The 14,076-nt window shown below is 60.9% G+C and overlaps 1 protein-coding gene across 7 annotated transcripts in view; it reads left to right on the forward strand.

The window, feature by feature from the left end:
- The window catches only part of HDAC7 (histone deacetylase 7), a 37,942-nt gene that overhangs the window by 17,171 nt on the left and 6,695 nt on the right, over positions 1–14,076 (forward strand). For 6 of the 7 annotated variants that reach the window (XM_025477398.3, XM_049102372.1, XM_049102377.1 and 3 more), the window contains 17 exons: positions 3,132–3,316; positions 3,454–3,544; positions 3,844–3,955; positions 4,985–5,100; positions 5,307–5,432; positions 5,741–5,832; positions 6,025–6,135; positions 6,286–6,466; positions 6,697–6,893; positions 7,140–7,313; positions 8,420–8,639; positions 10,163–10,296; positions 10,462–10,582; positions 10,833–10,882; positions 12,091–12,198; positions 13,459–13,514; positions 13,665–13,752. In XM_025477398.3, coding sequence (XP_025333183.1) covers positions 3,132–3,316; positions 3,454–3,544; positions 3,844–3,955; positions 4,985–5,100; positions 5,307–5,432; positions 5,741–5,832; positions 6,025–6,135; positions 6,286–6,466; positions 6,697–6,893; positions 7,140–7,313; positions 8,420–8,639; positions 10,163–10,296; positions 10,462–10,582; positions 10,833–10,882; positions 12,091–12,198; positions 13,459–13,514; positions 13,665–13,752 — 2,162 coding nt within the window. The remainder of the gene's footprint in view (positions 1–3,131; positions 3,317–3,453; positions 3,545–3,843; positions 3,956–4,984; positions 5,101–5,306; positions 5,433–5,740; positions 5,833–6,024; positions 6,136–6,285; positions 6,467–6,696; positions 6,894–7,139; positions 7,314–8,419; positions 8,640–10,162; positions 10,297–10,461; positions 10,583–10,832; positions 10,883–12,090; positions 12,199–13,458; positions 13,515–13,664; positions 13,753–14,076) is intronic. The other variant, XM_049102373.1, reaches the window with a different exon arrangement.

The raw sequence follows: 14,076 nt of genomic DNA on the forward strand, positions 1-14,076 counted from the left end.
TGCTGGCTGCAGTGAAACAGGAAGGCAAGTAGGAAGCTGAAGTTTACACTCAGACCCCCGCCTCGCATCAGGCTCTGGGCGAGGCGCCTGCTTCTTGTCTGTTGGCTGCAGTCCTCAGCCGGGCCCTGCAAAGTGGGCACGGCAGCCCTCGCAGGTGGAAATGCCCCCTGCTGCCCAGGTGGGAGGGGAAGGACCCCTCCCCCTCGTTCTCTCCGTGCCCCTCGCCTCCTCTGCTGATGGGCTGCGCTGGGACTTCGGCTGCAGCCTGGTTCAGGACGTGCCGGCGGGGCTGGGGCTGGAGTGGCTCACGGCTGCCCCTCTTTAACCCCTGCCGGTGTCCACGGAGGGCCTGCTGGCTGCCTGGCGCCTAACGGTTAGGTATGGCAGGGAGAAGCGAAGGCCTGCACCCTCTTTGCGTCACTCCTGGTTGTCCAAAAGCTTATAGGAAGGTTGGGGAGATAGGACACACCAATAAAAAGGGAAACCGGAGTAGAACCCAGAATGTAACCAGTGCCAAGGGAGGGCACAACAGAAATATTAAATTCACACCTGTTGTCGTCATGTAGTCCTCCTACACGTGTAATAACCAAAAAAAAAAAAAAAAAAAGAAAAAAGAAAAGAAAAGAAATTGGAAAAAGAAACACTGATGAACCTCCTCTCTGTGCCAGGACACCTTCCTGGGCATTTTAGAGGGGGACGGATACAGCGACTGATTCATTGATTCAACCAGTATTTACTCAGTTCTTGTCACGTGCCAGGTACTGTTCTAGGTGCTGGGATAGTGAGAAATGTACAAACCAAGTTCCTGCCCTTGGAGCTGAACTGCGGTACCTGCCCATGCTGGGCTTACAGGGCACCGACCTGCCAGCGGGATTGGAATCCAGAGGCAGGAGGGACGCGGGGCCGTGGGCCGAGTGCAGGGAAGAGGGAAGATTGGTAGGAAGGGTAGGATATAGAAAAGTAGAATCCGAGTGCCCAGGACGGTCCCGCTGGCGGGGAGTGGGGGTGGGGGTGGGGAGTGGGTCATGGAGTAAAAGCTCACAGGTAAGTAAAAGGTATGTGGGCTTGTGACGGGATAGGAGCTGGTGGCAGAGACGAAGGGCTGTCTTCAGATGTAGGAGACAAAGAGAAGCTGGCTTAGCACCAGGGAGGGGAGACCCCCAAATGCTAAATGATCCCAAGCTGTGTTCTCTGGGGTGCCAGCGGGGCTCCTCCCAAATTCTTGGCAGCCTTGTGCTCTGGAGGCCGTGGCGCCCCGTGCTCAGAGGGAGGGATGAGGCCTCTCACTCTGTGTCAGGCTAAAGCAGCTAGCACCGTGTGCTGTGGCCTGCTTTGGGGTCTCTGAAGTCCCTCTTACATCGTCAGGAGAGTTACCCCAGGAAGCCAGGACACCTAAGACCCTTAGGTGGGAGATCTAAGATCCTTCCTGGCAGGAGTGTGTTAAGGGAGTGTGTTATCAGAGGTCTGGATTCAAGTGGAATGAGAATCCGGGTTCCCCGGGTGGATGCACGAACGAGGGGTGGGGACGTGGAAGCCGTGTGTCGCCTGCTGCAGGGCTCATCTGGGGGCACAGCCGTCCCCTCTGGCCTCTTGATATCTGGAGAGTCGTGTGGGTACCTCCCTGCGCGGCTCCTCTCTTGTCTCTATCTCACGATCAGAGAATGTTAGAACGGATGCCCCTTAGCAGCAGCCCACTGCAGACCCCTCTTCCTTTGTCCAGTGAGAACCCCCCATGAGGGGTGGTGACTTCCTGAACGTCCATGGGAAAATGGAGGCAGAGCACTGGCCTTGGCAGGACCAGAACCCATGCTCACTGTGCCTCTCGCCTGGCGGCTTTGGAGAGGTCCCTTCCGCTGAGCCTCAGTTTCCACATTTGGGGTAATGGAGTAGCGATAACCACCTCCCAGGGCCTATGGGGGTTTCAGGGTGAAAGGGCTTTGCAGACGTACCTGCACCTGTGCTTGCATTTAAGGTAACGGGGAGTAACGGTTGAATTGGGCCCGGAGACTGTTCTCTGGCTCCCCGGCTGGTGCTCCATCACGGTGCCTTCTGGCCGCCCTGAGCCTTGGGTGCAGAGGCAGCCTGTGGCTGCCCTGACGGGGGGTGCCTAGCGTTGTTGGATGAGCTGAAGGAGGCCTCTCCGGAAAGGTTTCCCCAGTTGGGTGCTCTGTCCTAGGGCACCTGCTTTCACCCCCACTGCTTCCCCTTCTCCACGATAATGGCCCTGCAGACACTCTACCTCCGAGCATCTCCAGCTGCTCCATCCAGCCTGCCCAGCTGGCTGTGTGGGCATAGAACCCGGTCTGGTGGCTAGTTATAAATAGCTCCTGCCCCCACGGCCTTGGGAAGGTACTCCTGGGTGTGGGTGCAGGACACTCGAGAAGAGGCGGCTGAGCTTGAGGGAACCCGGAGCAGGCCCCCAGGGCACAGGGGCAGTGAGCTGTGCAGGGCTGTGCAGGCTCAGGGTGGTGGGCCAGGGCTGGCTGTAGGTTTAAGGAACTGTCTCTCTTTTTAAAAAGTTTTTATTTATTTATTCATGAGAGACACAGACACAGGCAGAGACAGAAGCAGAGGGAGGAGCAGGCTCCGTGTGGGGAGCCTGATGCGGGGCTGGATGCAGGATCCCGGGATCACACCCTGAGCCCAAGGCAGACCCCCAACTGCTCAGCCACCCGGGTGTCCCAAGGAACTCTCTTCATCCTGTGGCCTAGGATTGAGTATGGGAGGGTGGCCACTGGGAGAGCCCCTGAGGCCCTCTGGGGTTGGAGGCTGAACAAAGGGGACTGCTTGCCGGGGGGATGGCTGTCTTTGAGCGTGGTTCATTAGGGGACGGCCTGGCCATATTCACTCCAGCGGAGAAGGGAAGGAGATGGCGGGGCCTAGAATGTTCCCCCATAGGGCTTGCAGCCCATCACCGTATCCTCCCAGCTCCCGCCCTGGAGAGGCAACACGTTTAGTGGAAAAGCAGTGCTCGGAGTCAGAAGGCGCCGTTCGGGCACTACCTCCGAACATGGTACATGACCACGTGGTTACATGACCTCCTTCCACCTGTAAAAGGGAACCAGACTCCCCTACCTCGTGCGTACAGGTGGCCCAGCGGGCCTCACCGTGCCCTCTCTGTGCACCCGTAGGCCTCCCCAGGCCCCGTGCAGACACGCCAGGCCCTCAGCCCCAGCCCATGGACCTGCGGGTGGGCCAGCGGCCCCCGGTGGAGCCCCCGCCCGAGCCCGCGTTGTTGGCCCTGCAGCATCCCCAGCGCCTGCACCACCACCTGTTCTTCGCAGGCCTGCAGCAGCGCTCAGCGGAGCCCATGAGGGTAAAGTCAGAGCTCCCCGCACACGAGGCGGCCTCGAGCTCAGCCCCCAGCCCCCCGCCCTCCCTCCAGCCTCCCGAGACCCTCAGCTCAGTCTCCAACTCCTTGCCCCTTCCCTGGGCGGCCGGCCCTGCCCACAGCTCCCCATGGACACGCCGGGGCCCCAGCTGCAGGTGGGGCGGCAGGACCAAGAGCTGCGGCAGCTTCTCAATAAAGACAAGAGCAAGCGAAGTAAGGATGGAGGCCTCCCGGGCCTGGTGTCCCCGGCCTGGCCGCGTGGGCGCGCGGGGGCGGGGGTGGGAGCCACGCAGGCCTGGGCCTCCCTGTGCTCGCTGGGCTCTGCTTGTGAATGGGGGGGGGGGGGTCTGGAGGCTTCGAGGAAGGGGGTGGGGCCTCAGGCTTGGCTCTTGCCTGGAATTTCAGGGGTGGATGGGCAATGGGCAGACAGTGTGCCAGGGAGGCCGCCGTCCGCCCACCCCCAGCCCACTCAGGATTTTCTCCTCCGCCCTCCCGCCCGCCTCCCCCCATAGGTGCCGTAGCCAGCAGCGTGGTCAAGCAGAAGCTGGCAGAGGTGATTCTTAAGAAACAGCAGGCAGCCCTAGAGAGAACAGTCCATCCCAGTAGCCCCAGCATTCCCTACAGGTAACACTCTGCTGTCTTGTGTCCCTGCCATGCCCCCTCCTCCCGAAGTGTCAACCAGTGAGCCCTCATACTTGCTCCCTCTGCCTCCCAGCTGCCCGTCACCAGACCCTTACCCCTCACCTCTAACTGTAATGCTGCCCCAGGCCCTCTCCTCCCACCTGACACCTGCCTCCTTTTCTCCTGTGACTCTCTCCGCACCCCACCTGAAGCCCATCCTAGCTGCCCACCCTGCCACAGCCATACTACGCTTGCTTGCTGCTTCCTATATGAGTCCCTTGTCTCTCTTTCTTTTATTTTTTATTTTTTTAAAAGATTTTATTTATTTATTCATGAGAGACAGAGAGAGAGAGAGGCAGAGACACAGGCAGAGGGAGAAGCAGGCTCCATGCAGGGAGCCTGACGTGGGACTCGATCCCAGGTCTCCAGGATCGGGCCCTGGGGCTGAAGGCGGCGCTAAACCGCGGAGCCACCTGGGCTGCCCTCTCTCTTCCTTTTAAAAGATTTTATTTATTCATGAGAAACACACAGAGAAAGAGAGGCAGAGACACAGGCAGAGGGAGAAGCAGGCTCCCTGCAGGGAGCCTGATGCGGGACTCGATCCCGGGACCCTGGGATCACAGCCTGAGCCAAAGGCAGACTGGACCCCTGGGCCACCCAGGTGTCCTATCCCTTCTCTCTTTATGACTTCCCCTGAGCACAAAAGTATCCTGATCCCTAGAGTAGTTTCCTCCCACAGGAGACAGAGGCCCCAGGGTGACTGGCCCTCACCCCAACCCTGGGACCGTGGCTCCCATGCCTGGATCAGAGGCCTGCACTGCAGGCTGCCGGGATGGGGGGTGGCCCGGTGCTGCCACCTGGAGATGGCCCCTATTCTTGCGGCCGCACGCACAACCCCTGGCCCTGTCAGCTGCTGCCTCCCCTAGCAGGTCCTGGGGGCCCATGCTCAGAAAGGGCCCTTGCAGAGCCCTTGGCTGCCAGGCCTCTGGGCATCCCTGCCCCTCTGAAGCCGGCTTGGCTTTAACTCCACAGAACTCTCGAGCCCTTGGAGACGGAAGGAGCTGCTCGCTCTATGCTCAGCAGCTTTCTGCCTCCTGTGCCCAGCCTCCCCAATGACCCCCCGGAGCACTTCCCTCTCCGAAAGACAGGTGAGTGGGACAGGCAGGTGGAGGCGTTCCGGGGGTGGGGGTTAGAGGGGCAGGACATGGGTGGGGAGTGTGGACGGTCGGAGAGGGCAGCAGAAGGTCGGCCCACAGTGCTTGTCTCCCTGACCCTGCCTTCTCTTGCCTTAACTCGGAGGTGAGCAGGAGGGAGGAGGGTGGTGTGGGGCCAAGTAACGCTGGTGCTCCCGCAGTCTCTGAGCCCAACCTGAAGCTGCGCTACAAGCCCAAGAAGTCCCTGGAACGGAGGAAGAATCCGCTGCTCAGAAAGGAGAGCGCCCCGCCCAGTCTCCGGCGGCGGCCCGCAGAGACCCTGGGTGGTAAGGGGCCGCAGGGTGGGCGGAGGTGGCCCTGGTGTCCCTCTGGGTCAGGTCCCGCCCGCACAGGGCTGCAGTGCGTGGTTCCAGAGGATGTGTCCTACACGCTTGCGGGGGCGCCGAGTTGGGGCTGCAAGCCAGCCCCTGCTCCGCTGGCTACCCTGACGTCTGCCCAGAAGAAGGGGCACCTTAACAATGTGCCCAAAGGCGCTGGAGGCTAGCGGCGGCCTGCCTGCTTCCTGCTGTCCTGGGAAGGGGGACTGGCCCTGTTCTCCGGGCCCTGGGCCCTGACTGCGCATCCCCGCCCCCAGACTCCTCCCCGAGCAGCAGCAGCACGCCAGCGTCAGGCTGCAGTTCCCCTAATGACAGCGAGCATGGCCCCAACCCCGTCCTGGGCTCCGAGGTAAGGCCACGCCAGGCTGGGCTCTGCGGGGGCAGTTCTGAGGCTCAGCCTTCCTCACAGCGAGCAGCCCTCACCGAGCTGGGGCCGCAGGGTGTGGGCAGCCTGGACCTGAGCCTCCTGGGGCTTCTGGGGAAGGCAGGCCCAGGGGTAGAGGTCTGGGACCAGTGACCCCTGCCCTGCTCCCCATGGCAGGCGCTCTTGGGCCAGCGGCTGCGGCTGCAGGAGACCTCTCTGGCCCCGTTCGCCTTGCCGACAGTGTCCTTGCTGCCCGCAATCACGCTGGGGCTGCCCGCCCCTGCCAGGGTGAGTGGCTGAGGCGCCCTCCCCCACTGCGAGCCCCCAGCTTCTGTCGCTCCCTCCTCCTCCCCCCTCCCCCCAGCATCTCCACTGCTCTCTGCGGGGGGGATCGTCCCCCCCCCATGCCCACTGTGACTCCTTCCTGCCTCTCCGCAGGCTGATGCTGACCGCAGGACCCATCCGACTCTGGGCCCTCGGGGGCCGGTCCTGGGGGGCCCCCATGCTCCCCTCTTCCTGCCCCATGGCTTGGAGCCCGAGGCTGGGGGCGCCTTGCCCTCTCGACTGCAGCCCATTCTCCTCTTGGATCCCTCCGTTTCTCACACCCCTCTGCTGACGGGTGAGTTCCAGGGCTTCTCCAGGGGAGGGGCTGGTCCCTGCATCCTGCTCAGGGCCCAGCTGGGGAAGGGCCCTCCGGCCCCTTGTGCAGCGCCCCATCCTGCGCGTCTCCCTGCTGAGCCCCTGCCCCTCTTCTCCCCACCCCGACCGCCACTCCCCCCTGCCTCTGCTGCCTTCCATTCCTCCCTTTGGTTCCCTCCTTATGCCCCACCCCCACCCCGTTCTTTCCAGTGCCCGGGCTTGGGCCCCTGCCCTTCCACTTTGCCCAGTCCCTACTGACCACCGAGCGGCTCTCTGGGTCGGGCCTCCACCGGCCACTAAGCCGGACCCGCTCAGAGCCCCTGCCCCCAAGCGCCACCGCCCCCCCACCGCTGGGCCCCCTGCAGCCCCGCCTGGACCGGCTCAAACCGCACATCCAGCTGATCAAGGTGAGGGGAACTGGCTAGGGGAGGTGATGAGGGGTTGCTTCAGTGGGGCCCTAGGGAATGAAAGAAGGGGAGGCTTAGGAAGGGCTGGGACTTGGAGGGCCAGAGAGAGTATATGGCTCCTGAGGGCCAAGAGCTGCGTGGCCGCTCAAGTCCCAGCAAGATGAGTGGCCACCCAGCCCAGGCCACCAGGGCCCGCCACACCCTGCCTTCCAGCCTGGCTTCTCAGTGGGCATCTCCCCTCCCCAGAGGCCAGCCAAGCCAAGTGAGAAGCCCCGACTGCGGCAGATACCCTCCGCTGAGGACCTGGAGACAGATGGTGGGGGAGTGGTGTCAGTGGGGGATGACGGCCTGGAACACAGGGAGTCAAGCCATGGGCAGCACGACACCAGAGGCCCGGCTGCTCTCCAGCAGCACCAGCAGGTAGGGCGGTGCCCGCGTCCCTGGGAGGGTGTAGTCGGGAGACTCTGGGACCTGGCATAGATGGAAGGGGCGGAGCTAGGTTATCGGTGCAGGAGACAACTCTGGGACCCATGGTTGTCCTTCCAGAGCCACACCAAGGTGCAGACATACACGTACCCATGCACACGGGTGCATACATACGCTTACACCCTCTGGCAGCCTGCCAGTCTCAGCGCGGGGAGCCACGTCCCTTGTCCAGTGGTGAGGCTGGCCTTTCACAGAGCGGTGCACATCCCTGCCCTAGTACCTCTCCCCTGTGACTGGTTGTACCGTGTCCAAGAAGGGGGCCGGGACAGGAAATGGGGCAGAGCCAGGCACCAATGCTTCAGCCAAGGTGCTCTCACAGTGTGAGTCAGGCCGTGGGGTATGAGTTTGCGAGGGCTGCTGTAACAAGTACTACAGACCAGGTGCTGAAAATGCAGGAAATTTTCTCCAGCTTCTGGAGGCTAGAAGGTGGACACCGGGGTTAGTTCTTTCCGAGAGCTCTTCCGGGCCTCTCTCTTCGGCTGTAGATGGCTATTTTCTCCCTGTGTCCTCACATCATCTTCCCCCTATGCCAGCTTGTGTCCAACTTTTCCCTTTTTATAAGGACAAAAGTCGTATCGGATGGAGGCGCACCCTAATGACCTCATTTTAACTTGATTACCTCTGTAACCACCTGTCTCCAAATAAGGTCACATTCTGAGGTACTGGGGCAGGGCTCAGGACTTTGTTGAATAGGAAGTGGCGGGGACACAACTCAGCCCATGGCACGTGGCAACAGTCCACACGTGTGCAGTGGCTCACGCAGGTCCCTGTGTCCCTGGGCAGTTGGCCCGAGGCCCTTTACCTGGGTTCTGGCTTTGGAGTCCCAAGGGTCCAAAGAACTCTAGTGGCACAGGGTGGTCATTCTGGGGCAGTGCCGAGGGTTCCGAGATCAAAAGCCCGAGCCCAGCCAGGAGGCAGGGCTAGAAGCATCCTGGAATCTCTCCCGGAAGGGGCCTGCCTGGAGGTTTCCAAGGTCTTGGGCAGAAGCACATGGAGCAGAATCCGGAGTTCTGGAGACTGAGGCCCCTTGCGTTCCTCAGGTGTTCCTGTGGGAGCAGCAGCGACTGGCTGGACGGCTCCCCCGGGGGGGAACTGGGGACTCTGTGCTGCTTCCCCTGGCCCAGGGCAGTCACCGGCCCTTGTCCAGGGCTCAGTCGTCCCCGGCTGCGCCTGCCTCCCTGCCGACTCCAGAGCCCGCCAGTCAGGCCCGTGTCCTGCCCAGCTCAGAAACACCTGCCAGGACCCTGCCGTTCACCACAGGTAAGGCCTAGATCAGAGTGAGGCTGGACAAGGCTGGGAGCACACGGGGGCCCGGGCACAAGTCCGTGTCGTGTCATGACGCCCCTCAGGACGTTCTCAGAGGCTATGGAGCGCTCTCTTGGCCCTGTTAGATCCGCGTGGCATCCACGGCGCAGGCCGAGTGGGTGGTCGTCCTCGTTTTGCAGACGAGGAGACCTGGGTTCGGGAAACCAAGGTGACAGGCTCACGGTCAAAGAGCAAGCTGCCGGTGGAGCCAGGTTAAGAACCCGCATCCCTTGACAACTAGTTCAGACCTTTAAAAATACTTATTACGGCTGTTCTGTTTGCAAAAAAAAAAAAGAGCTCCAGAGCATTTTCAAAACATTGAAAAATACAGACGTACCTAAGAATAAAATAAAAATCACCAGCCAGCATCCCACCACCCCGGGCAGCCTCTCCTGAAGCTGCTGTAGTTCAGCGCCACCTTCGTCCCCGCTGTACACAGATACTGTACGCACGCTTGTGTGTTGTGCCCCACTTTGTTCTGTGAGATGTTACAGGTGCATCATGATACAATTAACCTTTATTTATTTTTTTATTTTTTTAAAGATTTAATTTATTCATGAGAGACACAGAAAGAGAGGCAGAGACATAGGCAGAGGGAGAAGCAGGCTCCATGCAGGGAGCCCGATGTGGGACTCGATCCTGGGACTCCGGGATCACAACCGGAGCCAAAGGCAGACACTCAACTGCTGAGCCACAATTAACCTTTAAAAGCAAGATTTTCGTAGCGTTTCATCACAGTATTTTATTTATTTATTCTTTTGAAGATTTGTTACGGGGTTGAACAGCTAGGTGGTTACTGATTTTTTTTCTTCCTGGTGTGAATTCACTTGTTCCTAAATCTTCACTCGTTCCCTGGCATTGTTTCCGAGGGCTGCTCTTAAGGAGTGGCATCCCTGGGTCAAGTGATGTGAGCATTTTGAAGATCCCAATGTCCCGAGGCGTGCTGACAGAGACCCACCCGCCTGCGCAGGGCCCTCTAGGCGTCCCGCTGGTCGGGCTGAAACAGTCACTTCCCCAAAACTGCATCTGTCTTGTCACATGGCCCCAGGTCACTGTGGGCTTCCCAGCTCTTGGTTTGGGGGTTTCTGAGGAATTCTCTCTCTTCTCACTGCCTGTTGGCAGCCTGTCTGGGTCATGACATCCAGGGTGAGACCCCGTTAGGCTGTGAGCTCTTGAGGTCTTGGTAGCCATCCCGAGTCATGCGAGGAGGGCCAGTGTGGCAGGAAGGCAGGGGCTGTATGGCAGCAGTGTTGGCTGGGGCATGTGGGGTGGGGAGATGCTGAGGCTGCCCGGGTAAGAGGCTGGGGTGTGTGGTATGAAGGGCCGAGGGGCAGGATGGGGTATGCAGCACTGTGTGTGTGTGTGGGGGGGGGGGGTTCAGGTCAGCCTGTACGTGGGTGTGAGTGTGTGCAGCCATGCAATGGAGGGGAGGTGCCGGGGCTTCCCCGGGCCTGGGCCCTGAGCTGGGCTCTCGGCAGGGTTGGTCTACGACTCGGTGATGCTGAAGCACCAGTGTTCCTGCGGGGACAACAGCAGGCACCCGGAGCACGCGGGCCGCATCCAGAGCATCTGGTCCCGGCTGCAGGAGCGGGGCCTCCGGAGCCAGTGCGAGGTGAGGATGCAGGGTGGGGGCTGCGCAACTGGACGAGGCAGGCGTGTAATGGAAGGAAGGGGGTGGGAGGCCCCGGAGCCAGTGTGAGCGGCGGGCCCAGCGGGTGGTGGTCACGGCGGGGAGGCGGCGAGCAGGGGCTCAGGAGCTCTGCGCACCCTCCCTCAGTGTCTCCGGGGCCGGAAGGCCTCCCTGGAGGAGCTGCAGTCGGTGCACTCGGAGCGGCACGTGCTCCTCTACGGCACCAACCCGCTCAGTCGCCTCAAACTGGACAACGGGAAGCTGGCAGGTAGGAGCCCAGGGGCGCCTGGGACCTGCACTTGTCCCCTGACCCACCCAGTCCACCCATGCCCTGTGTTCTCTTGTCCCGGCTCCGCGCAGCCTGTCCCTCCAGCATCCTGGGTGTCCCCACCCCTCCCTGGTCCCCCTGCTGTCCCCCACCCTGTGCACCCACCTCCAGCCCTCTTCAGGGCTCTCTGCTCCCAGGCAGGCTGGGGCCGAGGGGCTTCAGCTCACACACACTGGGCCTCTCCCCACAGGGCTCCTGGCACAGCGGATGTTTGTGATGCTGCCGTGTGGTGGGGTAGGGGTAAGTGTGCCCGGGGGGTCTTGAGCGGCCATTGCCATGGGTTCTCGGAGCTTCCCCCTTCTGTTCTCCCAGGCCCGGCCCCTACCTGCTTGTTCTTGTGGTCCTGCCAGACCCACTGGGCCAGGGGCTCTCCCCTAATGCTCCTCTGCCGACTAGAAGCTCCCTATGGACAGGTGTGTCCTCCACCCATCAGTGTCTCCTGAGTGGGGGGCCCTTTGGCTTGCACCTAGAAGGTGTTTGGTAAATGCTGAGTGAGGCTCAAGGAGCAGGGGATCGTCTCCCTTTGTAAGACCCTGGTGGTGGTCGGGATCCACCCTTCCTCACACGCCGGCCTGGCCTCCGGGGCTGTGGGGGTGCCTCCAGTGTCCTCGGTGACCCAGGCCGTTCTCTCCCCCAGCCCGGCGTCCCCTCGTCCCTGTTCAGTCTGCTTAGGGGGCTCCCTGCCTCCTCTGGTGGTGCCCCTGCCAGGATGTGGGGGCAGGGGACGGAGGCCTAGTTTTGGAGGGAAGTGGGAGCCGTAGCTGGGGGGCTGTTTGGGAGCCAGTCAGTGCCCTGTTCACAACTTCCCATTTCTTGCCACTTTCTGATTTTTCCAACTGTTGTTGCTTCTGTTTTCTCCTCCCTCCTCTCCCTCTGTCTCTCTCTCTCTCTCTCTTTCTCCAGCCTCTTGCGACTCTCTCTGCCTTCCTCGCCTCTCTTGGTCCGCCTCGCCCTCCCCATCTCCCCATCATGCCCCCCGGCCCCTCCCTAGCCTTGAGGCCCAGGGACTGGGTTTGGGGGGCCTCCCAGCCTGGGCTAGGGGCCCTGAGTGGAAGACAGTGGTGCAGACGGCCCCTCGAGCTCCGACCGTCCCGCAGGGCCTGAGCAGAGTCAGCTGGGGCTTAAAACCCCCTCCCGGTCCAAACCCCAAGTCCCGCCCAGGTAACGCCATGCCCCCTCCTCTGACCGGGGAGGCAGGCGCGATGCTGCCGGCAGAGTGCTGGCCACATACGGGCTGGTGATATGGACTGAAGCTGGGAAGAAGTCATGCTGGGATTGGGGGACACAGGAGGCCTTGCCTTTGGGTGGTGGGGCACTGGGGAGGCAGCACTGTCTGCCCAGCTCCCTGCCCCTGGGGTCCTGGCCGTGGGGTGGGCACCGCCCAAGTGGGCCCTGGCTCCTGTGGGGCGGGCCTCGGATGATGCAGGCCCTGACTCTGGCCCCCACAGGTGGATACCGATACCATTTGGAATGAGCTGCACTCCTCCAACGCAGCCCGCTGGGCCGCCGGCAGCGTCACCGACCTCGCCTTCAAAGTAGCTTCCCGTGAGCTAAAGGTAGGAGGTTGGAGTGGAAAGTGGGTAAGCCACAGAGGACGTAGCAGGACGCGGGGCAGAGGGGAAGGCCAGACCCAGAGCCCTAGGCCTCTCACTCCTCCTGCCTGGATATCCCCACAGGGTTTTGGAAGGGAAATTGAGAGCTCTGGGGACCAAGCTAAGACTCGAACCTTTATGCTTGTCCTGGTGCTGTTGGGTAGGGAGTCAAGCTACTGGTCTGTAAGAGAGCCAGGGTCCTGATTATTCAGGATCACTTAACACACAGACCTGCTGTGTGACCACTGGGAGGCTGCACAGCATCTCTGGACTTTTGTCCATTGGCAGATTGGTCCTTGGCAATCCTGAGGTCTTTCTCGTTTTGTTTTTAAAAGATTTTATTTATTTATTCATGAGAGACACAGAGAGAGAGGCAGAGACACAGGCAGAGGGAGAAGCAGGCTCCCTGCAGGGGGCCCGTTGTGGGACTCGATCCCGGGACCCTAGGATCACGACCTGAGCCAAGGGCAGACGCTCAACCACCCAGGTGTCCTTTTATTTATTTATTTTTTTAAGATTTTATTTATGGCAATCCCAAAGTTTTATAGCTAGGGTTGGTGCCTGTGCGTGTTTGCTCTGGGCTGAGCGCCTTACAGGGGCTTGTGCTGAGGCCCGCACCCCGCACTGTTGAAGTTGAAGAGCTCACAGCCCAGGGTGCTCACCTGTTCAGCGTCCTGGCTCCTCCTCGGGGATGGGGAGGGGGGCATGCAATCCAGAGCTCAGTGCTGAGCTTTAAGGTCGGGCTTCACCCCTTTACAAGTGAGCAGCTTCCCATAGTTATTTCACTTGCCCAAGCTTCAGATTTCTCCTCAGCTGTGAACTGGAGACAGTCACGTCTGTCTTCTGGAGGTGTTGTGAGGACTAGATGACATTTAGCTCAGAGAGATGTCAGGATGAAGTCCTGCGTTTATAGAGTGCCGGGGCCCCGTGCCGGCCGTGTAGCTTTTACCCAACAAATAGTAGCTGTTGGTATGAAGTGATAAGAGGCAGGACACTCCCGGGTGGGGGGTTTGTGTTCACGGCCAGCCTAAAAGCAGAGGATGTGCGGCCTGGGGGGCCAAGCCCCGGGGCGCCTCAGATCCAGCCTGGCCACGTTCAGAGCTGCAGACAGCTAGTGTCCTATGGCCTCTACTCAAGGGATGAGCCTGGGATTGTGGGCAGCTTCATGGAGATGTGGGTCCAGGTGCGGGCCGTTTGGCTGACAAGCATTCTTTCTGTTTCCAGAATGGTTTTGCTGTGGTTCGGCCCCCAGGACACCATGCAGACCATTCCACGGCCATGTAAGGCCGGGGGGAGGCTTGGATGGGTGTGAGATGGGGGGCATTCCCCCTCCGTCCCCTGAGCCCTCTGGGGCTAGGAGGCTGGAGAGGTGGAGACATGAGGTGGGGTAGCGGGGATGGGCTCTCAGAGCCTCTCTCTCCTCCTCCCAGGGGCTTCTGCTTCTTCAACTCCGTGGCCATCGCCTGCCGGCAGCTTCAACAACAGGGCAAGGCCAGCAAGATCCTTATCATGGACTGGGTAGGTCCCGGTTCCTAGCCCCTTCGAATCCGAGAGCCCAGTGGAAAGAGCCCTGAGCCTGGCATCGGAGGGTCTGGCTTCCTGTTTCTAGTTCCACGTTAGCCTCCTGAGCCTCCACTTCCCTCTGTAAAATGAGGGCGAAGATAAGCCCCACATGGGGGGGGCTGCCGGGAGGCCCTCAACCATCACAGACTCCCACAGCAGGAGAGCCTTTCGAATGCTCTTCGGCCTCCACTGGCTTCTTCCTGCGGATATCATAATTGCCACATGTCCCGTCCAATCCCAGTAGTAGCCGGTAACCTCAGCGTGTCCCCAGTCACGTCC

The sequence above is a fragment of the Canis lupus genome, chromosome 27 (genome assembly GCF_003254725.2).
Source record: "Canis lupus dingo isolate Sandy chromosome 27, ASM325472v2, whole genome shotgun sequence".
Lineage (NCBI taxonomy): Eukaryota > Metazoa > Chordata > Mammalia > Carnivora > Canidae > Canis > Canis lupus.